Source organism: Corticium candelabrum, chromosome 6 (genome assembly GCF_963422355.1).
Source record: "Corticium candelabrum chromosome 6, ooCorCand1.1, whole genome shotgun sequence".
Taxonomy (NCBI): Eukaryota; Metazoa; Porifera; class Homoscleromorpha; order Homosclerophorida; family Plakinidae; genus Corticium; species Corticium candelabrum.
The window spans coordinates 5111770-5137912 of record NC_085090.1 but is presented as its reverse complement, the minus strand read 5'-3'; the positions used below and the strand labels follow the sequence as shown (position 1 = coordinate 5137912).

The 26143-nt window shown below is 44.9% G+C and overlaps 1 protein-coding gene and 1 long non-coding RNA gene across 2 annotated transcripts; both read right to left on the bottom strand.

The window, feature by feature from the left end:
* Positions 1 to 1726: 1726 nt before the first annotated feature.
* Positions 1727 to 15126, bottom strand: LOC134181236 (glutamate receptor 3-like). Its single transcript, XM_062648477.1, has 12 exons — positions 15038 to 15126; positions 6078 to 6227; positions 5612 to 5839; positions 5384 to 5559; positions 5246 to 5311; positions 5033 to 5179; positions 4468 to 4566; positions 4290 to 4403; positions 3693 to 3857; positions 3224 to 3439; positions 2042 to 3106; positions 1727 to 1971 (listed from the first exon to the last, which is right to left on the bottom strand). The coding sequence occupies exons 1-12, from the start codon at positions 15123 to 15125 to the stop codon at positions 1939 to 1941; spliced, it is 2547 nt and encodes an 848-aa protein (XP_062504461.1). The 5' UTR covers position 15126; the 3' UTR covers positions 1727 to 1938.
* Positions 15127 to 24137: 9011 nt separating this feature from the next.
* LOC134181594 (uncharacterized) lies at positions 24138 to 25118 on the bottom strand. The gene is made up of 3 exons (XR_009970177.1): positions 25050 to 25118; positions 24660 to 24991; positions 24138 to 24598 (listed from the first exon to the last, which is right to left on the bottom strand). It is a non-coding gene; the product is annotated as an uncharacterized LOC134181594 (long non-coding RNA).
* Positions 25119 to 26143: the final 1025 nt, after the last annotated feature.

The following is a 26143-nucleotide window of genomic DNA, read 5'->3' as shown; positions in this document are numbered from 1 at the left end:
TACAGACACTGTGCATGCACAAGTTTCCTTGCATGACTATCGTGCGTGGAGTCGGTGCTGTTTGATAGCTATCAAACAAGTGACTTGCTTGTTATAAACTCTGGACGGCAAGCCAATCAAGTGGTTATGTTTTTGAAATGCGATTGGTCAGTTTCTGATGTCCAGGGAAGTGTTGAATGACGTGCTTACTCAACCACTGAACTTCGTGGCTATTACTAGCACATGAGGTAATGTCTAGATAACAGATTGTTGAATGTGGTCAGCTCGAATAGGACTTATGCGCATTCATAAGATTTAAATCAACAACAATATATAGGCCCCGGTGGGACCAAAAATGCGTTTAGAGTCTCATTTTCGAGGGTCATATTGCATATCATCTAGTCTCGCGCAGCCAGCCCCTCCCCTTTTTTAACTTCCGTTGGCGGGGACGTCCCCATGAGTGTGAACTCGGAAGTGAGTAATGAAGTAGAGGTCACACCAGGTGTGCTCATTAGAGCACTACGAGCTGCTCCAGTTGGACCATGTTACACCAATTATCCTAGATGGTAATAGTGGTTGCACTTCCTGATCCATTGGTCTTACAAGATAATTGGATAGTAACCATTGCTGCACCCGTTTGTCTTTCAGGGCAAGATCTAGGAATTTTTAAAGAGGGGTTTACCTGATAGCAATTATTTATAGCATTACTAATTTTCTCTTTTCTAATGAAATTGTATAAAATTATTGAACCACGCCTAGTGAAAAAAAGGGGTTGCAACCCCCTGAACCCCCTCTCTGGATCCGGCCCTGTCTGTGATATGCAAAAGTACAAGGTCCAACGCAGAGCAACCTGAACAAAACATTAGTGACTAATTAGCGCTCCCCCACGACTGTATTCGCTGTTGACTACGAATCTAGGCCTTATCCGTCATTGTTCCAGCAAGCAGATAGCTGCATTGTCTTGCACGCAAGTTCAGCTATTGCGAGTTTGCATCCGTTCCCATGTTTGCTTGTACACGCAATGTGACACGCGAAAATGAGACGCTAACGCATTTTTGGTCAAACCGCAGCTTTTTATAGTAGGTATTGATTTAAATCTTACCAATACGCATAAGGCCTATTGACTAAAATTTTAAAATAGGCTACTAGCGCACGGTAAGTAGACTCCGAGACGTAATTAGTTAATTAATTAATTAATTAAACAGCAGCCTCGTGTTACACGGTGTCTGGCGTGCGTTAGCCTGTAGGACCCAAAGAGTGGCCCAGGACGTGGTACTAACGTGTACAGAACGGACGTACTTTTAGCCATTTCGGTGTACGTCGCGTGTGACACTGGAAGTCATGCAGTCGGCAATATACTCAACAGACGAAAGCACAACATCTAGAGAACTATTTACAGTAGCTCCTGTAGTCTAGGAGAGTACACACTACGCCATGAACGTGAACAACAGACTCGGAAGAAGACTTACTAGAGGTAATCGTTGTGGTCTGCTTGCGTTACGCGTGCGCATAACAAGATTAATGACGTAATGATAATTGCATGGTGCGCCCGACACTTGGATGCGGATGCGAAACAGACAGACAACAACCGAAAAAGATTAATTAAGCGGTGCAATTTACCGCCAAAAATAGAAGATCTTGCATATATCTGCATGTGGTACGTGGCGTTTCTGCTTGTCGCTTTTTGTTCTACAGTTGTAACTATCTAAACATGCAGTAGAGAAGCATAACTGAATAAAGAGCAATATTTCTTTACGTGTTTCTACTGTTCAATTAGATTCAAACCACGACTATCGTTAAAATTGTACTGGCATTATAACAGTTAATAAATATACCTCAACCAACTACAAATTCGTGAACTATAGTAAAATTGAGAGACAATAGTAATTATATTATTCTTGCCTTGGACAGGCTGAATTTTTCACTGTGCCGTTTGATTTCGTTTGCTCTTATATTGTTTCAAGAAGGATTTGAATCCCTGACGTGTCTATTCTACATAAGCACAATAGGCATTACTATACGAATGTCAACAGTCAATCAATACAATCTGCATGCCCTGTACCTCCATTACGATTTCCGATCCCAGTCGTTGTCGTTTCGTTGTTTTATATTTCCACACGTATCGTTCTACGATCGCGACCACTAGTGATAGCATGATAGCAATAACAAGGAGAAGAAACACTCCAGCCATTTGTGGTATTTTAACTTCTTGATTGTCCGATTCATCATCATCACTCTGTTGCGAACAGGGCCCACTCTTCAACCACTTTCGCTCTAGTTCCTCTAGTTTTCCCGTGTCTCTCAGCTGGAGGATTGCTATAGAAAAGTTTTTAAGGTATGGCATGCCGTTTGGCATCGCTATTCCCAAGCTACTGGGGTTGAATGTGTCTCCTACTAATTTTGATGTGCACGGTTCCTGGTTTGAAGTAAAACCAAGAAGAGCTTTGCTCCCTATAAAAATGTATTCCCCCGGTTTGCCTTTTTTCACGCGATTGATTCCATCTTGGGTGTTATTCATCACGACACCTTTTGTTGCTCTCATAAAGTTGTTCATGCGATGATATGTTTCAATGGTTGACAAATTGAAAAACTCACTAGCGGCCGTATGCTTTGCCACGCCATACTTGACCTGCGTTTGTCTGGATAGTTCGTCTACAGATTCTATGCTGTTGGGGAAGCTCTTGACGGTGAGGAAAGCTGCCAGGTTTGCTGTATACGTTGAAACTACAATGAGACAGAAGAAGAACCAACCGGCCAGTAAGACTTTTCCCGACAAGAAGGCTGCAGCCTCTGGTCCCTGCTGCATGAAAGTCGAGTAAAAGTACCACACACTGTTATGTAGCTTGAACGTGTACGGTAGATCTTCGGGATGATCGACTGTTCGCCTCCCATAAGGACTCACCCGATGAAGAACAATGAGGCAAGCACCACAAACAAAGAACGACACCAAAATGCATATCCATATCCAGAAGTGGAATGGATCCAAGAAAGACCACAAACCTCCTTCAGTTGGAGTCGACTTTGTAGCAAGCATTACAAAACCACTGTTCATGAAAGGTTTAGTAAAGCTGATATGTGTCTCTCTCAGTGCCGTGATGGTAAAAGCAGCCACCGCAAGATCGGCTTTCTAAAAATATAAGAAAACACTCAACTTGCTCTACTCACAAAGCACATATACTTTGTGCGAGAGAATTGCAACTGTATCGGCAGACAATAATTATATCGAATGCTCTTTATCTCTTACACAGTTTATGAGTGTTTCAACCATTCCTGTTGGTTTGTTTGTTTTGGGATCTATTGAGCCGTAGAAACCGTCTGAAACTTCACTCATTGTGTAGCTGAAGTTTAGCATATCAGGAGCAGCCAGCAGTTCCATCATGTCCACCAGAAAGCCATAAAATATGCCATTGCGCGTTTCACCCGACGTACCGTTGACATCTTTCATAATAAATGGCGGCGCCTGCATGCATTAATGATTTTTAGTGCAAACGATGTCTGCCTATTTTTTGTCTGTCTATGCATGTGGCGATTTGTTGAGACATACGGGCAATTGTCTGTTTGTCTGTCCGTAGGTCCGTCCGTCTGTTAGTCTGTCTTTTTGTCAGTCTGTCAGTCAGTCTATCTGTATGTCTGTTTGTCTTGGTTAGATTGTTAGCAATCGACACGATAGATCAGAATAATTATAATAATTATTGACACGTGCATGCACCTACTGGTACGGTTGTCACTCGAAAATGCCTAGTATTGTTCGATACTTCAGGACATTTATTTGAAGTTGCTTCTTTTGCTTCTCTGTTATGTCTTGTGGATTGATGAAGAGGCAGCAGAGACGGAAGTTTGTGCAGCCATTCAAATTGATTGAGATCATATGTTCCAATCTAAAAACGACAGAGTGCAATAATGTGTAAAGATGAGTAGTGTTTTAGCAAAAAGGATTGACCCGGTGATAGCTACAAATACCAAGTGGTTATTTTAGAGTTATTCTTCTATGACCACTATGGTCGCTTATCTTGGACTGTTAGCTAGTGTTGAGGCTTTCTGTATTAACGTTGATGTTTACAATAAATGTTCTTTGACAGACAGACAGACGAACGGACAGATCGAAAAACAATCAGAGAAACAAACAGAAAGACACACACACACACACACACACACACACACACACACACACACACACACACACACACACACACACACACACACACACACACACACACACACACACACACACACACACACACACACACACACACACACACACACACACACCGATTTGGTACGCTAAGCATGCAGGTCAAACAACAACGTACCGTTAATACAGAGTAAGTAAACGGATTCATACAGACGACTTCGTAAACACCACCAATCCTTCCACCGCTAGACGTTTCAAATTGCACTGGTCCAAATACACCTCTGATGTTTAGCTAATCAAAATTGCAACCCAGTCACAGTAACATTAATTTTTGATTGATTAGATAATTTTTTTACCATGTTGACACGTTGAAGCATTGAGACTTCTCTGAACTCTACTGAGTGTAACAAATGTGCCATAACTATTATGCCATCATACAGATCAAAGAGATCACTCTGCAGCACGAAACAAGAATCTTGTTGATGAAAAGACCACAAGGCAAGAATTATTGATAGACGCTACCCTATTTCTATTTGCCTGCATATATTCTTTGTCATTGACTCACTCCTAATTAGTTGGGCGTTCCTGTATCTGGCTTCAACAGTGTACGTGTGCGCAAGTCTGTGTGTGTGTGTGTGTGTGTGTGTGTGTGTGTGTGTGTGTGTGTGTGTGTGTGTGTGTGAGTGTGTGTGCGTGTGCGTGCGTGTTTGTGTGTGTGTGTGTGTGTGTGTGTGTGTGTGTGTGTGTGTGTGTGTGTGTGTGCGCTCTCGTGCGTGCATGCATGCGTACCAATAATTATTTTGCTAAACGCATCTGTCATTGTCAATGTTTGTCAATTAAATCACATACGTAGAGTTTCCATTAATTAACCGTCCGCGTCTACCATTGATCACCAAATTGAAATAGATCATTAGGACAAACCTTGCTTTGTTTTGCAATCATTGACTCCTGAAAATTCATTAAAGCCCCAGTTACGTGCGATCTTAACACAGTTCTCTCAATTCCCAACAACAACGCACGAGTCGTCATGTCACCACTAGTCCTTGACTGCAGATCACTGGCAAAAACCTGATGGATATCAATTATACAACAGAATCACAATCTGAGTACTCAACATAAAAGCGGAGATCATACATGTTGGTAAAAACCGTTTGTAAACAACCATGGAGCAGCAGATCGATTAGACACAAGCATGTAGATCTATACATAACAGACCAAGCATAACGTACTGGTTAATTAAAAGTTATTTACTTAGCTTATTACTATAATTACCTGTTTTGCAGCTTTACAACAACTTGCATTTTGACAGTGAACAACCACCGCGTCGATAGATAAAGACAATATGCGAGAAGCTTCTTTCTTGAAATTCAAGTTTTCTGTTTGTTGGATTATCGTGCTTACATTTACCCTGCTGTCTGATTGTGCCAAACCATTCAGAAGCTGAAAATCTAAAAATTTGAAATATTCTAGTGCATATTTGCATTTTTAGAAGTCAATTACCCCAACGTTCATCACTTATGTATGCAATCGACTTCCAGCCAATTTCATTTGCAATTTGTCTGACCATTTGTATGATGTTGTGTGGTGATGAAGCAAGACTGAGATATTCTACTGTAGCGTTTTGAGAATTCAATACTGATATCACAGGTAGAGTTAGATGTTGTTGGCTAGGAGGCAAGCACTTAGACGTCACGTGTAGAGAAGACTGGTGACGAACAGATTTACAATCTAATAACAAAGAATAACCAAAAAGTTTTAATCTAAAGGTACTGCATAGCGAGTCATGTATTTGTATGATTGCTCTGGTGTGTGTGTGTGTGTGTGTGTGTGTGTGTGTGTGTGTGTGTGTGTGTGTGTGTGTGTGTGTGTGTGTGTGTGTGTGTGTGTGTGTGTGTGTGTGTGTGTGTGTGTGTGTAGTCAAATGTTTTACAGTTAATGTGTGTCACGTGATGGTACCAACACTAACCTTTCTCTCCAACATCATACGTGTTGACTGATAGAGAACCGTGCTGCTGAAACTTGTGAGAGCTTTCTGAAGTGAAGAAGTCGTAAACGAAAGGAAGAAGCGAGTCGACAGTTTTATTGACGTAAATCTGACCGGGCTGTTTGATTATAACTAAAACAGAAACACTACGCGGTACTAAACAATCCGCCAACAATATTGGTCCGGTATAATAATAACTAAATTCATCTGTGTTGACACCCTTGTTTCTAAATGCAGCTATGAGGTTTTAATTCAGGGGTACCAAGTTTGAAATGGTTGGCACTCAAATAATTATTGTAGCTCCAGAAACGTTCTTGGCGGTTTGCATTGGTTGGCTCATTGGGACACTGCCACGCGCTACGGAAAAGTATGTGTTGACTAGCTGGTAAAGTATGTAAACTACATCTAGGACAGCCAAGCCGCTGCATGTCTGCGTCCTAAAATGTTTGCTTTGACATATTGACATAACCAAACTGCGCGTGGCACCCCTGGGCTGTTATAGAGACCGCCGACTGAAACTAGAGCGAACTCAATGATAAGATTATTAGACTACATGCAAGCATGTGCACGACTTGCGTAAGCACCTGAAGAATTGGAAGGCACTGCAGTCCTATAGCCTCGGAATTCCGGACTGCTTTCTGCACGTGACGGGAGGAAAGAGTTGGGGGGGGGAAGAAGAAAGCAAGAAGCTTGCAGGTGTAGTAAAAATAGGAGGAGTTTCAGCATGGCAGTTAATATAATTATTCGCAGGAAGCCACTTTCCCGGAACTTGTCAAACCCCAAATAAATCTGCTACAGCATTTCCTGTGTCGAGTGATGTTTACATGACGCTTGCAAGCTGCAAGGCGTTGACATTAACGACACCGGAGGTGGTAACAAGTAGATACTAAAGGTGGGAGTGTAACGGTAGAAGTACTGTTAGACATGTGCGCGCTCAAAGTCCAACTCAACACTGACTCCCCGTATAACCTCGCAAACCCTACACTACTCCCCCTTAAATGAGAGCGGGTCCAGACGTCTCTTATTGGTACTCTAGACTAATAAGTACAACGCAACGTTATAATTCAACTCAATCTGTCCATAATAATTAACTACGTTAAGTCATATCCGTGTCTATAATATAGTCGTCGAGACGTATTGGCATTCTGGGCTGGCGCCTTGGGCGATCCGCGTTGTGTCGTTCGCACAGTTGTTGTTCGTCATCAGCAGATGGTGTCGCTTCATCCGCAGTCGTCCACTCGGATTCGTTCTGGTTCTCTTGCGCCTTATCAACGCTGGTAGGTGGTGAGCTTGTAGGTGGACTGCGTGGCTGCGTGTTTCCGGGAGGCACTGGTGGACGACGATGTGTATAAGGCTTCATACGGTTGTAGTGAGCGATGTTTTCCTTTCTGCCGCCTAGCTTACGAATGACATAAGTGACCTCAGAGCAACGCTTTAAAATAACGTAGGGTCCAGTCCAATACGGCGTTAGTGTACGTGCCTTGCCGCGAGGGACACGTGGCTGGTAGAGCCATACGTGGTCGCCAGGGCCGTATGGCGTGTGGTGTGTTCTGGTTATACCGCGTTTGTTGATTAAAGGTGGCGATATTAAGATGGTCTGCAGCGCGGTCATATAGTTCTTGTGTGCACTGTAATGTATCTGTCGGTTGGGGATGTGAAGAGGAACCGTTTCGTTCTTGTGATTGCTGTACATCTGCTTTCGGTGTTGATTGGAGGTGGTCCGCCAAGGAATCGGTCATTGTGCGGGCTCCCTGTTAAAAAATGACGTAAAACGGAGACGCATTAATCGTGTCATGCTTGGCAGAGTTGTATGCCAACTGCACGTCTGGTAGTCGATCTGGCCAGTCGGTTTGAGAGTGGTGAACGACTTTTGCCAGAGCTGTTCCTATAGAACGGTTCAGCCGTTCAACTGAGCCATTAGCTTGCGGGTGGTAGGCTAAAGAGACAGTGTGCCGGATCCCATACTTAGCACACAAGTCGTTAAACGTCGTGCTCGTATAGCAAGCACCTTGGTCCGAATGGATGGTACGCGGGATGCCGTAGCGTCCGATCCACTCTCTCAATTTGATGCTAATGGTGTGGGCCGACGCGGTTGCAATGGGTATCATTTCCGCATACTTGCTGAAAGCATCTTGGAAGACTAGAATGTAGCTGTATCCGTCTGCGGACAGTGGCAATGGCCCTTAAAAATCTGTCTCCACGATATCGAACGGACGAGAAGGGCGAGGGCGTTGGCAAAGCGGAGCTTTAGCTGCAGCAGTCGGATGATTGCGTTCTCCGCAACGGTGGCACGACTGGGTATATGCGGCAACATCCTGGCGCACTGTAGGCCACCAGAAACGGGCGAGTAGTCTGTCGAGGGTTTTGTTGGCTCCCTGGTGTCCTGCCGTAGGGTCAACGTGCGCCACTGGTAAGACTCGTGGTACAAGCGAGAGTGGTACGACTAACTGTCTCGAGTCGTGCGCCTTGCGCCAAACGATGTCTTCTGCAAGTTAAAGATCGTGTCGCAAAAAACTCTTCACACTAGGGGATGCGTCGGCTTACGAAGGACAACGAGACTTGAGCAGCCTGATGACTACCGCGATGTCAGAATCTGCTGCTTGGGCAGTCCGAACGTCGTCTTCCAAATATTGCGATGACTTGTCGTGACGTTGGCAATTGTGTCAATGGGTGCCTTTGCAAAACCCAAACGGCTCAAAGCATCTGCGACGCAATTCTGGGTACCTTCAACGTACTGAATGCTGAAGTCATACAGCTGTAGTTCCGCAAGCCATCGGGCGCGTCTACCCAAGGCTCTCGGGTGGTGGAAAAATATGGCAGTGGTTTGTGGTCAGTACGTAGCACAAGCCGCATGCCGAGCAGGTGGTGGCGAAAGTGCCGAATAGCTGATACTATAGCAAGCAATTCGCGGTCGTATGTCGCGTAATCCCGTTCCGTTTTAGTCATAGCTCTGCTAAAAAGGCGACAGGATGTGTCCCTTCGTGTATCTCCTAAGCGAGTTCCGCTCCCAGACCAACGGTAGAGACATCCGTTGTCAGAATGAGAGTGCAGACCGGACGAATATGACTTAGCAACGGTGACTTCATCAATTGTAGTTTTAATGTTTCGAACGCTGTTTGGCACTCGTGCGTCCAATTGAATGCTACTCCCGCCTGTGTTAGTTTTGTGAGAGGGGCAGCTGTTGTGGCGTAGTTCTTAATAAACTTTCTGTACCATCCACTCGCCCCGAGAAAAGTTTTGACTTCGGTAGGTGTGGATGGAACGGGCAACCTGCTGATGGCGTCCAGTTTAGTGCTGGATGGTTGTATCCCCTCGGCGCTAAGTGTGTGTCCACAGAAGATGACTTCCGCCATAGCGAAACTGCATTTATGTGCTTTGATGCGGAGACCGTGAGCCAAAAGATTTTTGAACGTGGCCTCAAGGCGTTCCAGATGAGAGTCGAACGTCGCAGAAATAACGCAAATGTCGTCCATATAGAGCGCCAACTGCGTTGGCGACATATGTCCGAGAACACGGGCCATCAGCCTACAAAAGGTCGCGGGCGCTCCTTTCAACCCCAACGGCATCCGAGCAAATTCCCAAAGACCGAATGAATTCCGGAAAGCGGTTTTCTCTCTGTCGGCCTCAGCGACTGGTACTTGGTGATAGCCTTGTGCAAGAGCAATTGTGCTAAAGTATCGCGCGCCAACCATGTTTTCGATAACGTCCAACATGTTGCCCGTGGGAAACGCATCGCTCTTGCTACGTACGTTTAATTGGCAATAGTCAATGCAGAGGCGCGTAGTCCCGTCCTTCTTCTTTACGGGACAAATTGGAGCCGCGTATGAGGACGTTGACGGTCTGATAACACCGTTATTCAGTAACCTTGAACTTCCCTTTCGATCTCATGTTTCCACCCGCTAGGGGTGCGCCGGTATCTAGAAGCCACTAGTGTGTCATCTGTCAGCTTAATTGTGTGCTCAATGGTAGACGTTCGTCCTTCGTTTCTATCGTAAGCAAACACGGTCTGATACTTGCAAAGCAAATGTTGTAGTCGTCTTGATTGTTCATGTGTGAGATGATCTCCGGTCGTAATCTTGTCAACGTCTGGCGGTCCTGTGGTTGCGTTGGTACATGTGGTTGCCTCTGTAAACTCTGCTAAGCTCTGGTTCTTGTGGATGCGTACTGTTTCTTCTGACAAGTTGAAAACCTTGGTTGGGACGTGTTGTGATTGTCCCCTAATGGCAAGCGTACAGCATTCTACAAGGCCGTGGGAGGCCGGTAACCGCTCTGTTACTTCCACTACAACCTGTGTATGTCTCGCTTGGACGTAGACCTTGGCAGTGAACCTTGCCCTAATCAGTGTATTCTTGGCCAGGAGCAACGTATTCATCAGTAGTAGCATACACTTTCCCGAACCTGACCAGTTGAATCTGCGAGCGTGATCGTTCAGGAGGGCGAAGCCATTCACATTCGGGTATGGCATGACAGTCAATTAGCAACCGTCGCGTTCTCGTGTCAATTTGTAAGTCCAGATAAGATAACGTATCGAGTCCTAGAATTCCCTCCGTAATACCCGGCACACGTAGAATTGCGCTGAAATATCTCGTGGTTCAAGATGTATTCTACAAGTAACCGTGCCTTCGCAGCGGATGCTAGACCCATCAACCATGACCGGTTGTCGGGACAATTGCCGGTTAATCTTGCCTTTAATATTGGAGGCGAGCGACGCGGGAATAAGACTAATTTCTGCCCCCGTGTCAACGAGAAAAGGGTGATAACCTAGCCCACCAAGTTGCACATCAACACGAAGAAGACCGTGCTTTCAACTGCTAGTGCTATAACACGACATTTTTCGAAGAAAGGCCTGGGCGGTTGGTTAGCTTTACAGTCACGTGCGTAGTGCCCCGGTTTCAAACAGCGCTAGCAATGGTCGCGACAAGGGCAGAACTTTCTCGTGTGGTTGTCTTCATCGCAGATGAAGCATTCATGGAAACTGCGTGATCGTATTTTTGGACAGCTATTTGAATGGCCAGAATACCTGCCTCTTGACGGAGCTGTTTTGTGTCGTACTACCTGCACGTGGCTGGTTTCCGTCTCGCTGGTGCCGTCGTCGTGATCAGTCATCAACTAAAGTCCGTTCAAAGAATGGAGAGCCCGTGGGAAAATTTCCGTATCTCGGTAAGTACGCCCCTTACACCGTTGCTACACATATCATTCGAAAGCACGTGACTAGGTGGAGTCAGATCTCTGGACAAATTAACTCTATAGATCCTGTGTTCGTAGATACAGCATATTTCCTGAAAGAGACTCCTCCCATGCATTACCGACAAAGAATACCGCCAGTAAATGACACCCACGACACTAATTGTACTAATCATTGTTATCATTCTCGTCGTCTCCTAGCAGGATCTCTTCACTGTCTGAAGAGCCTCTGTACCTACTTCTGTAACTAGACTTTCTACTGCTTGTTCTACCACGCCGTCTGATGTTCTGTAGTGATTTTCCACTTTCTGGATAACGTGGTCGACACACTTCTTCCATTTGGCCGCCGTCACGTTTTCAACGCCTTCTCTGGCCAGTTGTTCGATGACTCTCATTGTAAAATCCTTGTTGTGGTCTGCAGCGTATCCTTTGACTTGCGCCCATACCAGTTCTATAGGATTCAGTTCACAATGGCCCACCGGAAGTGTGAGGACATCATGACCTGCATCATTGGAGAGAACGTCAGTGAGGTATTTCGTTTGTGGGTTGGTTGCCTTTAGTAGCATGAACAACTCAGATTTCAGGCGTTGCTTATCGTAGGTAGTGCTTGTCCAGGTACGCCATTATATCCTTTTTCGTGCTGCTCTTGGTGGGCACTTTCTCAACAACACCATTGTAGTACTTGGCGTTGTCAAGGACAATGACTGACTTGAGCGCACAGTGAGGCAACAGCTGTTTTTGGTACCATTCCATAAAATGCTCGGTATTCGTTTCATCGTGGTAATCCCCGCTTCCCTTCTTACCCCTGAAAATGAGAGCTGCGTTGGGAATTCAGCCGTGCTCACTGCCAGCGTGGAGAATGATGACTCTACCACCTTTTCCTGATGGCACTCGGATACCTCCTCTGCCATCATAGTCTAGCCAGCAACGTTCATGGGTATGATGGGCGTTCAACCAGGTTTCATCCAGGTAGACTATCGTTCTATTGTCGGAACGAAAAGTTTGTATTTTTCTCAGGTAATCGTGTCTCGCTGCAATTATTCTATGCTGCTCATACAATGAAACCTTTTTGTTTCGTCGCTTGTAGCGGATCCGGAACCCCATCCGCCTGACAGTGGCATACAACGTTGTCCTCCCAAATGGATACTCGACGTCTTCTTGCAAGGCCAACAGAAGTTTCTCCATGGTAGGCAGTTCACCGCTGGTGTAGAATCTGTGTATTCTACGACGAATAACGCCTTCTAAGAAGTTATCCGTTTCTTGTTGTGCTGCTCCTGACCCTGATTTTCTACCCAGCTTTGCTGGACTTCTGACAAACCCTTGTGATCTCATTTCACTTCCAACTCGCTTCACAGACGCAGGTGACACTTCCAGAGCTTCTGCAGTTCGCTTGATTACGTTGCCAAAGAGAATCGGCGCTCCTGTGGTCTTCTCACGTTCAAAGAACTCTTTCACGCTCGCTATCATACCTTTGTGTGAGCTTCTGAAAGCTGTTTGTGGTCGTCTCTTTCTCTTTTGTTGTTGAGTAGCAGGAAATTCATTACCAGATGAATGATCAGACAGCAGTTGTAGGTCAGCTGACCGTGATGATGTTGAACTTTCATGAACGTCTGAAGTAGTCTCGCGTAGCCAGACCCCTTTCCGCCGCGGCCTCCCGGCGAAATGGGGTCTGGTGTACGGCCTTTGATGTCGCTGTGTGCCGCGTAGCCAGAAATCGGCTATCTAAAGACCGGATTTTGTTTCTTAAACGCTTCACTAAAGACGAGACTGGTATGCACGCAATGCAATCCTATCTCAATAGCTTCTCTTGTTTCGTAGAGAACAACTCGAAGACTACAGCTAGAGTCGTTGCTGTTTGTGAAATCTGCATGTCTACAGCAGCGATTAAACGCGGCCGCAGGGACGTTGACGTCGACAGGCTTCGATTTCATGCAGCCATGATCGACGTCGTACGATCTAGCGTTGTGCGCTCGTGTCACAACGGAGACTGAATGCGAACGTACTGGATGGATGCGAACGTACTCAGTGCTGTTTGCTGTTTTTTGACGTCTAAATCGACCGCATACAGTCCGGAGTGAGCGATATCTGGAAGGGCTTGGAGTTGCATGACGTCATCGAAACAAGATGAGTCGTCTTTCTGTGTTTGGGTAATCATTTCATGTGTTTTGTGCATTGTTTTGGTGAACACATACAGTAGCAACCAGGAAGAGACCAAATCGTTTAATTGCTGCTGTAGACATGCAGATTTCACAAACAGCAACGACTCTAGCTGTAGTCTTCGAGTTGTTCTCTACGAAACAAGAGAAGCTATTGAGATAGGATTGCATTGCGTGCATACCAGTCTCGTCTTTAGTGAAGCGTTTAAGAAACAAAATCCGGTCTTTAGATAGCCGATTTCTGGCTACGCGACACACAGCGACATCAAAGGCCGTACACCAGACCCCATTTCGCCGGGGAGGCCGCGGCGGAAAGGGGTCTGGCTACGCGAGACTACGTCTGAAGCAGCCATATGGGCGACGAGGACGCGAATGACAGAAAATTGTTGAACTATAGCGTACAGGACAGACCCAGACGTACTAAAGTAGATAGTAGGCAGCGAGGACTGGGTAGCAACCATTGCTCTAATCGCTCGTTAAACGATTGTTAGTATTACAATACAGGATGATAGCAATATTTTTGCGTTCGCCCTAATTGTCTTATCTATTAACCACATTTCCCACGGGCTCTCCATTCTTTGAACGGACGTTAGTAGACTCGCTCTGCAATCTGATCTACTAAAGACGGGCTAGCTTGAGATGCATCCGGGTCTGTAACCGTTGCCGGGGCAACGCGTGCAGTCTGCGGTGTCGTGCTACACACTCCAGCCAGTTGTAATGGTACGACTTCTGCGGCTAGGTCTTGAACCTTCTTGGTTGTTGTTTGCGGGTCTCGTCGTAGGGCCACGCGCAGTTGCGGTGGTAGTCCTTTCAAAAAACAATCCCTCGCTATGCTATCGAGCGCATCCGCGTCAAATCCGGGATATGCCAGTTTAGCAAGGCGGCAAACATCATGTGCAAATGAAGCTGGAGACTCACCTGCGCGCCAAGATCGTCCTGTAAGCTCGCGGATAGCGGTATCTCGATCTCTCTCTGCTTTGACAAACTCCTGCTTGAGCTCGTCTGCAACCACCGCTGGGTCTTTTTGGTGTTCTTCGCTCATGCGCGCATAGCACTCGAAAGCTGGTCCATCTAGGCGTAATGCCATGGCCAGAGCTTTCTTTTCCCCGCTGTAACCTTTCAAGGCGGCCTACACGTCTACTTTCTTTAACCACACCGCTAGGTTCCCTTCTCCTGTGTAGGTGCGAGGCGTGTTGACTTCGATCCCACTCCAGTCACCAGTTGTAACGGTAGAAGTACTGTTAGACATGTTCGCGCTCAAAGTCCAACTCAACACTGACTCCCCGTATAACCTCGCATACCCCTACAGGAGGTGCTGTCATAATCGCACGGGAGGTGCAGCATCGAATTAGAAGTGGGAGAGGCTAGCAAGCCATACATGTGGCATCCTGTAGACTGTAGGATGTGGTATGCCACCTGGGGACGCTTGGTGACGACTACAGCAACGTGTTGTAGTCGATCGCTTGTACCCTTCGCCACGTAGCGACAAAATCTAGTCAGGCAGCTAGCTAACAATTATTATTCTATGCCGACAGTGAGATGAAGATGGCTGATACAAGCTTAGATTAGATAGAGACCCAGCAGTAATTCTATACGTCTTACCTATATCGTTGAGTCTTGTTGCTGACAATGAGTAGAGACAGAACAATATGCAGACACTGTGCATGCACAAGTTTTCTTGCATGACCATCGTGCCTGGAGTCGTTGATATTTGATAGTAAACATGCAACGCGTGTAAGATAAGCTCTGGACGGCAAGCCAATCAAGTAGTTCATGTTATTGAAATGCGATTGGTTAGTTTGTGCTGTTTATGGAGTATATGGAAGTGTTCAATGACGTACCTACTGGACTATTGACTTTTGTGGTTATTATTAGACATGAGGTAATGCTTAGATGACAGCTTGTTGAATATGAACAGCTCGAATTCACTAGAATATGCTACTACTGCACGGTAAGTAAACTTGCTTCTTTCCAAACTCATGTTTGAGGAATTGGAAGTTGGAAGGCTGGTGGGGTACTTCACTAATAGGAGGAAGCCCGCATTCGACGCTCGAAGTAGACAACGCCATGACACATCCGTGAATAGTGAGCATGCGCACAGTGTACTGTCAGAGGTCGGAGAATATAGTCCAGGTAACGAAAGAGAAGTGGCAGGAGACTACAAAACAGTCACCAAATTAGTAGAGCCGCAATCCGGTAGATGACCAAATATACCAGAAGTATGCGGCAATCGTTTGCTGGCGGAAGTCGAGTTTTCAAAGAGTGGGGCGGCCATGGCCGCTGCTGCCGCTGCGGCCCTGTACAAGTGTACTTTGTCGGCGTAGTAGATTACAGGAAACGACTGTCGCGTGGGGTCTTCGCTAGTTATCGTGCAGTACGTAGGCAGCAGTCCAATGCATTGCAGTAGATGCCTAGGACGCATTGCAGCTTCAACTGAGAACTTGTGTACGCGTTCAAAGGCGTATGATGCACTGCAAGTGCCATTTCTGATCTGCCATTTCACCGCTACGCTCTCTAACTCTAGAGCGTAGCTGCAATAGACGATATTTGGGGGGCGGAGCTTCTAGAGCATGCGCAATCTCAAGGATAACACACACCTTTCGCCGATCTCGCTGTACACAAAGTCCACGTTTCCGGGTCTGCTTCTGAACCGTAGATCATCTTGCCGTTGACTAGGCTTTGTAAGTTAGTTCACTACTTACCATTTCGTGAATCTTGTGAGAGACTTTGCCTTCGTAGAGACGCGTACGAAGCCATTTCTTGAGTACGGCTTCTCAAGGGTAGAGACTGCTGTTCAAGCTGAAGGTGCCAGATTCACATTCTGAACAGATACACGTGGAGTGGAAAGACAGACTACTCATTGCTTAGTGATGGAAGTTTGTTAGATGAAGATTTTGTGGTAGGGGAACCCATTCGGGGTAACCGAACGTGACGCCCTGTCACTGTCTGTGTGGCTGAAACTAGGACTACTTTTCCCCCATCTAGCGAACTACTTGAACTGTGGAACTGTGAAACTATGTATCTTGTCGAACTAGAGACAGCAAAAGTTTGTCTAGCCTATCCAACTCTTCATGGAAGGCGGTGAGCTCATGAGCTTACACATCACTCGATGTGCCTTGGCCTGATTCTTTGTTTGCTATACAGAGAAATTGTCTTGGCTGCTTTCAGTCGAACTCCACACTGTATCAAGTACATTCTCTACAGAAAGCCTGTGTAAGACTTGATTTTATCATGAGAATGCCTTCCTTGCAACCCAGACTCTGCAGATGCAAGGTCTTGCTCAAGAACTCTAATCTTGTTTTGAAGTTCCACTATTTCATTTGCTTGTTGTTCAATTATCGGATGTAAACCATCAGCTTCAGTGCTGCACTGACATTTTTGACAACTAACATCTTCAATTTTGAGATCACTACTGTACACATGTCTTGATCAACTGCAGATGAGGTAGAACAGCCTCTGCTTTCTGATTTAGACATTGCAGCTATGGAATAGTGCGTGTGTGTTGTACTACTTTAGACATAACTGTTGCTGGGACTTGTAGACTGGCAGTGCTAATTGTAAACAGACTACAGAGTCCGTGTACTGTACTCTGATCCGCGTCAGTGTACTTATCGAGTGCAAGTTATCACAGTAAGAACTTCGGCTCGGCCAATCACATATATACAGAAGCAAGCTAGACTGCCCAGAAACAACGCGGAACGCCTACATGTCTGGTTACCCGAAATGGGTTTCCAGGTGGCATAATTTCCCTCGCCAAAACTAATCCATCTCTAGGCAATGAGTAGTCTGTGCTTCCACTCCACGTGTATCTGTTCAGAATGTGAATCAGGCGACTTCAGCTTGAACTGCAGTCTCTTACCCTTGAGAAGACGTACTCAAGAAATGGCTTCGTACGCGTCTCTACGCAGGCAAAGTCTCTCACAAGATGCACGAAATGGTAAGTAGTGAACTTACTTACAAAGCCTAGTCAACGGCAAGATGATCTACGGTTCAGAAGCAGACCCGGAAACGTGGACTTTGTGTACAGCAAGATCGGCGAAAGGTGCGTGTTACCCTCGAGATTGCGCATGCTCTAGAAGCTCCGCCCCCGAATATCGTCTATCTCTTACTAACGCTTGACAGCCGCCTAGAATCGCAATATCGACAAGTACAAAGACTAGAACAACGTCAAAGTCCAATCGAAAGCTCAGTTCCTAGCTAGTAACATTAGTATGACAAGCGCTAAAGAATTTGATTACATAGTTATTTCCGCCCTTTTTCCGGCTTTGTAAGTAAGTTCACTGTTGCGTCGTTACCGACTATATATTGTTCTATTGCAGCTCGCTTACAGTGTGTACGCAATACTATACCAGACTACACAAAGTACTATATAGTGTCATAGTCTATATATATGTTAATGAGTACTAGGGGTAGTCCCATAGTCCCTTACTCTACTACACTCCCTTCCACTAAATCTCTCGATATCTCCTGGGGGGTCTTCTATTGTTCCTTGTGGGATATCGTTGATTTTCTCTCTCTGTTGACTTCTCAATTGGTTTCTTTGTTGGCATGTTATCAGTCTGTTCCGACTGTGTCTCTGTTAACTCAGGGTTGCTAGGAGTAGTTGGTACTGAGTCTTCCCCGGTAGAGTCCGTTGATGAGATTGTCTTCTCAGCATTCACTTCGGAATAATTTCCAGCTTGTGGTGGAATCATAGTCGCTGTACTATCATGAGTATTGGAAGTTTGCTCTTGATGTACATCCTGTGGAAAACTTCTGATATCACGATGTAATATATGGTCTACATGAACATAACTAGCCTGACCATTCACATTTACAAGATAGTTGCTCCGTCCCAGTTTCTGGACTACTGTTCTAGAGAGCCACCGTCCCCGACTATCTTGTCTTGGGTTCCATACTGCCACTGATTCTCCAGGTAACATCTCACGATGTCTGGATGCAGCTTCTGTTTGGCTCTCCTGTCTGTCTCGAATATCTCCTCCAACTGTAGGTTTAACAAGACTTAGTCTTGTTCGTAAGACTCTCTTCATTAGCAATTCGGATGGCGTTTATCCTGTTGACAGTAATTTTTGCGGTATTATCACACGTGTTCCCCAAAGTAAACAGTTCTCTTCAACGCTAAGTTCATCTGACCGTCCTGAGTAGGGTTGTAACCTTGGATCCATGTGACTTTTCCAGTTCCATCCAGACAATGTATACTGGTATGCCCGTCTCAAAATTGGATCTGCTTTAGTTTCTTGTGCTACTTCTGCTGCTGTTACAGGTAGATTTTCACAGCAATCTACATGGTACAATTCCTGGTTAGGGTCTATGACATTCACTTCCATTGACAGTCGGGACAGCATATCTGCTTCCTTATTCTCCTCTCCAGCCATATACTCCAGGTTGTACTCATATGCACTTAAAATTAGTGCCCACCTCTGCAGCCTTGCTGCTGCTAACGCTGGGATGCCCTGTTTAGGTCCCAGAATTTTGACCAAAGGTTTGTGATCTGTCACTAGTGTAAATCTTCGACCAATGAGGAACTTGTGGAAATGACGAACGCCGAAAATGATTGCCAGTGCTTCACGCTCTATTTGGACGTAGCCCTTTTCTGCTGATGACAGTGTCCGTGAAGCAAATGCCACTGGCCTCTCCGATCCATCCTCAAACTCGTGACTCAAGCAGGCTCTTATTCCATATGGGGATGCGTCACATTTGAGCTTGACTGGTCGAGACAAATCATAGTGCTTAAGAAAACCAGACTGTAATAACTTGTTCTTTGCTGCATTGAATGCGGCCCTGTGTTTCCTTGTCCATCTCCACTGTTTTCCATTTTGAAGTAATTCATACAATGCTTGTAGAGTATTCGACAGATTCAGTAAGAAATGGCTGTAATAGTTCAACAGCCCCAGAAATGTCTTCAACTCAGTCACACTTCTTGGCTCAGGTGCTTCCCTGATCGCCTTGACCTTGTCTTCTGTAGGCTTCAGACCTTCGTGATCTACCCTGTGACCTAAGTATGTCACCTCAGACTGACCAAATTCACATTTGTCCTTCTTTAGCCGGACTCCTCTTTGCTTTAGGCGTTGTAATACTTGCCGCACTCTTGCATCGTGCTCAGCATCAGTTGAACCGACAATCAGGATGTCATCGAAAAAACAACAAACTTCTGGTATTCCAGACAATATCATATCCATCGTTTTCTGGAAAATAGTCGGTGCTGTTTGTATACCAAAAGGCATGCTGGTATAAGTAAACAACCCTTCCTAGTATTTACGGTTAAATACTCTTGGCTCCCGCTATCCACTTCCATTTGTTGGTAAGCTTGCTTTAGATCAAGCCTGGTAAATCGTCGACCACCTGCTAAAGTAGCAAATAAATCTTGAGCATTTGGTGTGGGATACTCAATATTTCCCAAATATTCATTGATGGTTACTTTGTAGTCACCACACAATCTGATACTGCCGTCAGATTTCCTCATCACTACTGTCGGTGAAGCCCACTCGCTCTGATCTACAGGTGTCAGTACTTCTTCTCTGACTAAGAGATCGATTTCAGTATCTACTTTAGCTTGTAACGCAAATGGTACTGGTCTTGCCTTATGAAAGACTGGCCTTGCATTGGCACTCAAAGCAATTTTCGCTTGCACTCCTTGCAGCTTTCCCATTCCTTCCTTGAATAACTCAGGAAACTCGTGTACGGGATCCAGGACATTCAAGCTAAATAAAGATGCCCAGTCCAACTTGAGTTGTGAAAACCAATTCCTGCCAAGCACTGCTGGCTTATTTGCAGCATTGACAACAACTACTCTACCTCGTATTTCTTGATCTCCGTAGCGTACTGGTACTACAGCTTCTCCGCGTACAGACAATGTCTGTCCACAATATGACTGTAATTTCACGTTGCTGCTCTGGAGTTTGACATGAGATAGTTGTTTCTCATAGGTCTCCCTGGGAATCACGGTAATAGTTGCACCCGTGTCAACAATCAGCTCTAATTCTCGTCCAGCTACAGTCATATTGACTTTGACTGCATCCTGACTTCCCAGACCATAAAGTGAACATACTTCCTCTTCTTCCACTTGTAACGTGGCTTGTTTCTGGTACTTTGTATTCTTGGTACCCGTTGCTCCGCTCCTGTTCTTAAAATCGCCTTGCTTCTTACTCCGGCAGGCTTTTGCGATATGTCCCTTCTTGTGACATAAATAGCACTCTCTTGATTTCATCTGACACTTATCAGGAACGTGCCCTTGCCATTGCATCTGTAGCATACTTTCACATCAGACTGTGCTGTCTTTGACCTCCCACTGCTACTACTTTGCATGCTAAATGCCGTCTCGTGGTCTGCTGTTGATGGTGTCTGCGGTCCGTGACCCTTCCGGCCATTTCAATTTTTAATTTTCAAATTTCAATTCTCAATTTTCAAATTTCAATTTTCAATTTTCAAATTTTAATTTTAATTTTTTATTTTTCAACTTTCAATTTTTTGTCAAAAGTTTTTAATTATTTTGTTAAAAAATGTAAGTCGGCAAGCAAATTTTTATTTTTCATTTTGATTTTCATTTTTTATTTTTTGTTGTTCTATTTTCAAGTTTCTATCTTTGATTATATTTGGTTGAGTTGAATGTCAAAAGAATTGAACGCGGAAAGAACGAAAAATGAACGCAGCAAGAATGAAAATTGAACGCAGCAAGAACGAAAATTGAACGCAGCAAGAACGAAAAATAAAACAGCCTTGTGCGAATTACGCAGCAGGGAGTCTGGTGGAACGCGTGCCCTAGTCATAACTCAACGCAGTAGGAAGTCGTTTTTCATTCCAACGCGTGCTGCTGATTGGAAGCGCCTAAGGGCAGAGTGAATCTTCGACGACTTCCGCCCTAGGACGATTTAAAATAATCAATTTCAGGTGCGATCAGCCATTGCTGATGAGCACAGTACATATGCATGGTATATGAATTTATCTATTATCACATATAGCAACAATCTAGCTAAATCTAAACTCAACAAATTTAGTAACTATACTAAAGTCGTTCAAACTCAACTAGGCTTGTTAATTAACTACCATGCATTTTATGCAGTACACACAGCAACTAGAAACAAAGATGCGCGGTTTGCTGTTCTACACACGCGCGCCTACGTACAATTCAATCAATTCGCTCAATCGATCACCTCGGGAGAATCTTGAGCTTGTGTCCTTGCGGATGGCTCTCTTGTCACTGCAGATCTAGACCTGCGTAATAGATTTATAGTGAATTTTAGAAGAATTACGTGCGTCATTTATGGAGAACCCGTTTAACCAAGTGGTAAGCCTGGCGAAGTACCTCTGGTAGCTCAGACTCGGTTGACTCTGCGCGTCACTGTCGCTGCGAACGAGGCTACTACCCACTAGATCGCTTGCTTGCTTGCCCAGCTCTGTCAATTCGTCCAAGCTGCGGAGAGTTAGGCACAGTGGACCGTCACCCCATGTTGTATTGCAGAGTCTGGATCGACTGCACAATCGTTTGGAGAACGTAAAGGACAAAATGAATCGTTTGATCGATGCACAAGAGCGACCAAGACGACGTTCTCAGTGATCGAGAAGACTGGCAGAAACGACAGCGAAGGTTCTTCAGTGCCAGATATGCCACCTCTCTAAAAGACCTCCGGCAAACATCACCACCTGCTGTCGGCAGTGGCTTGGGTGTCAGCGGTGCGTAGAGCGGTGGCAAGTCACAAGTGGCCGACGTTGCCCTCTCTGCAATACAACATGGGATGACGGTCCACTCTGCGTAACTCTCCGTAGCTTGGACGAATTGACAGAGCTGGGCAAGCAAGTAAGTGATCTAGTGGGTAGTAGCCTCGTTCACAGCGACGGTGACGGCGCAGAGTCAACCGAGTCTGAGCTACCCGAGGTACTCGGCCAGTCGTCCGGCTTACGCAGGTCTAGATCTGCAGTGACAAGAGAGCCATCCGCAAGGACACAAGCTCAAGATTCTCCCGAGGTGATCGATTGAGCGAATTGATTGAATTGCACGTAGGCGCGCGTGTGTAGAACAGCAAACCGCGCATCTTTGTTTCTAGTTGCTGTGTGTACTGCATAAAATGCATGGTAGTTAATTAATTAAGCCTAGTTGAGTTTGAACGACTTTAGCATAGTTACTAAATTTTGTTGAGTTTTAGATTTAGCTAGATTGTTGCTATATGTGGTAATAGATAAATTCATATACCATGCATATGTACTGTGCTCATCAGCAATGGCTGATCGCACCTGAGATTGATTATTTTTGGGGAAGCAGGAGATTCCCTTCTCGTTAGAGCGGAGATTGCAAGAGATCGTCATAGGGCGGAAGTCGTCAAGATTCACTCCGCCCCTTCCAATCAGCACAGCAGGCGTTGGAATGAAAAACAACTCTCTACTGCGTTGAGTCATGACTAGGGCACGCGTTCCCCCAGACTCCCTGCTGCGTAATTCGCACAAGGCTGTTTCATTTTGCGTTTTGCTGCGTTCAATTCTTGTGACATTCAACTCAACCAAATATAATCAAAGATAGAACAACGAAAAATGAAAAATGTAAAATGAAAATCAAAAATGAAAAATAAAAATTTGCTTGCCGAGATAAATTTTTTCAACAAAATAATTAAAAACCTTTGACAAAACATTAAAAATTGAAAAATAGAAAATGAAAATTGAAATTTAAAAATTAAAAATTGAAAGTTGAAAATTGAAATGGCCGGAAGGGTCACGGACCTTCTACTCGTAATCCACACACCAATTGGTCCCTCAACGCAACTGACAACTTGTCTCCGAACTCAGTGTTTAGCTAGACGACGCAATTCTGACAAGAACACCGCAACAGTCTCACCTTCTTTCTGTTGTCTCTTGTAATAACGGAATCGCTCGGCTATGACAATCTTCCTTGGCTCGTAGTGATTTCTCAGTTGCTGAATGATATCATCAAGCTCCAAATCTTGCGGTTGGCGAGGTCGTACCAAGGTCCGCAACAAACTGTAGGTCGACGCACCCACAGACGTTAGAAAGATTGCCTTCCTACGAGCTACGTGCTCGTCTCCTATCGGTACTGCGTTTGCCAGGCAGTAAAGCTCGAACCTTTCCTTGTCTTCGTCGATGCTTTCTACTCCTGCTCGGAATTCGCCCAACAACCCGTGTTTCAATTTCTCGGCTGCACTCGCCATCCTCGTCGCCACTGTTGCGTCGTTACCGACTCTAAATTGTTCTATTGCAGCTCGCTTACAGTGTGTACGCAATACTATACCAGACTACACAAAGTACTATATAGTGTCATAGTCTATATGTATGTTAATGAGTACTAGGGGTAGTCCCATAGTCCCTTACTCTACTACATTCACTACTTACCATTTCGTGCATCTTGTGAGAGACTTTATCTGCGTAGAGACGTGTAGGAAGCCATTTCTTGAGTACGGCTTCTCAAGGGTAGGAGACTGCTGTTCAAGCTGAAGTCGCCTGATTCACACTCTAGACAGATATACGTGGAGTAAAAGCACAGACTACTCATTGTCTAGTGATGGATTAGTTTTAGTGAGTGAAATCATGCCACCTGGGAACCCATTTCGGGTAACCAGACATGTAGGATCATAGGACGTTCCGCGTGCTTCTGGGCAGTCTAGCTTGCTTCTGTATTTATGTGATGGGCCAAGTCGAAGATGTTACTACGATAACTTGCACTCGATAGGTACTGACGCAGATCAGAGTACAGTACACGTACACTACAGTCGGTCTATTAGCACTAGCTGCCAGCCTACAAGTCCCAGCAACAGTTATTATGTCTAAAGTAACACAACACACACGCACTAGCTATTTCATAGCTGTAATGTCTAAATCAGAAAGCAGAGGCTGTTCTACGTTATTCGCAAGTGCAGTTGATCAAGACGTGTATTCAATATAGTCTAGCTAGTGATCTTAGAGAAGAAAAGATGTTGATTGTCGAAAATGTCACTGAGGCTGAAGCTGATGGTTTATGTCAGATAATTGAACAGCAAGCAAATGAAATAGCGGAACTTCAAAAAAGAATTAGAGTTCTCGAGTAAGACCTTGCATCTGAGTCGCAAGAAATCGCTCAACACACCGCCAAATGATAAAATCAAGTTTTACACAGGTTTTGTGTTGAGAAATGTGCTTGATACAGTGTGGAGTTGGATTGAACCAGCAGCCAAGACTATTACTCTGTATAGGAAACCAAAAATCAAGCCAAGGCACATCAAGTGATGTAAGCTCATGAGATCACCGCCTTCCGTGAAGGGTTGAATAGGCTAGACGAATTCTTGTTGACTCTAGTTCGACAAAGTACACAGTTCCACAGTTCAGGAACGCTAGATGGGGAAAACAAGTAGTCCTATTGATATAATTCAGCCATACAGTGCGTCACGTTCGGTTACCCCGAATGGGTTCCCCTACCGCAAAATCTTCACCTGCTAGAACTTCCATCGCTAAGAAATGAGTAGTCTGTCTTTCCACTCCACGTGTATCTGTTCAGAATGTGAATCAGGCGACTTCAGCTTGAACTGCAGTCTCTTACCCTTGAGAAGACGTACTCACGAAATGACTTCGTACGCGTCTCTACGCAGGCAAAGTCTCTCACAAGATGCACGAAATGGTAAGTAGTGAACTTACTTACAAAGCCTAGTCAACGGCAAGATGATCTACGGTTCAGAAGCAGACCCGGAAACGTGGACTTTGTGTACAGCGAGATCGGCGAAAGGTGCGTATTACCCTCGAGATTGCGCATGCTCTGCCCCCAAATATCGTCTATTACCGCAAGGAGCCATTCACGTGGTCCCGGATGTAAATCAATTTTTAATTTTTAATTGCAAACGAAAATGCTTCCTGGCAATGTGAATTCAATATTCAATTCCTGTTTTTTCATTCTATTTAAGAAATAGATTTAGCAGTCATTGCAGACTATTTTAGTAGAATCCAATTTCCAAAACCAAAATTGAAATTGAATGGACGTTTCATACACTGAATCGACTGGCGAGACATTCAATGTATGAAACGTCCATTCAATTTCAATTTTGGTTTTGGAAATTGAATTCTACCAAAATAGTCTGCAATGACTGCTAAATCTATTTTTTAAATAGAATAAAAAACAGGAATTGAATATTGAATTCACATTGTCAGGAACCATTTTCGTTTGCAATTGAAAATTGAAAATTGATTTACATCCGGGACCACGTGAATAGCGCCTACTGTAATTGATAGCGCTCTGCTAATTCTGTTAATTCATTAGCTAATTAGGTAACACCACAGTCCTGTAATTAGATAAATCGCCGAAATTAGGTGTCTAGAGAAATGTTGGATTTAATTTGCGCTCGGTACACGTGTACATGCATGTACATGTGATGGCTTTGAGCGATGCTAAAGATTTAGTTGAGCAAACGATAAATGAGGGAGAGACACACGCCGCAATCAGTAATTATCTAGAGAGCTAGTGAAAAGAAATCCAAGACAACGCGGTTATTCGGAAAGATCTATTCGTCGTTTATGCGAAAATGTAGCATTTCCAGGCGTGGTCTGATCAATGATGACGATTTAGAGAAAGAAGTTCAGCAAGCCGTGGCAGACGTACTTTGGCTAAAGCACGTTAGAAGCTGCCCCTCCAGAATTGGGGCTGCTATTACATTGTGATACATGTCAATTATTGCACACTTATGTTGGTAGGACGCAAAACCATGCACGGTTTATTGCATTCTAGAGAAATCTTTTGCAGTG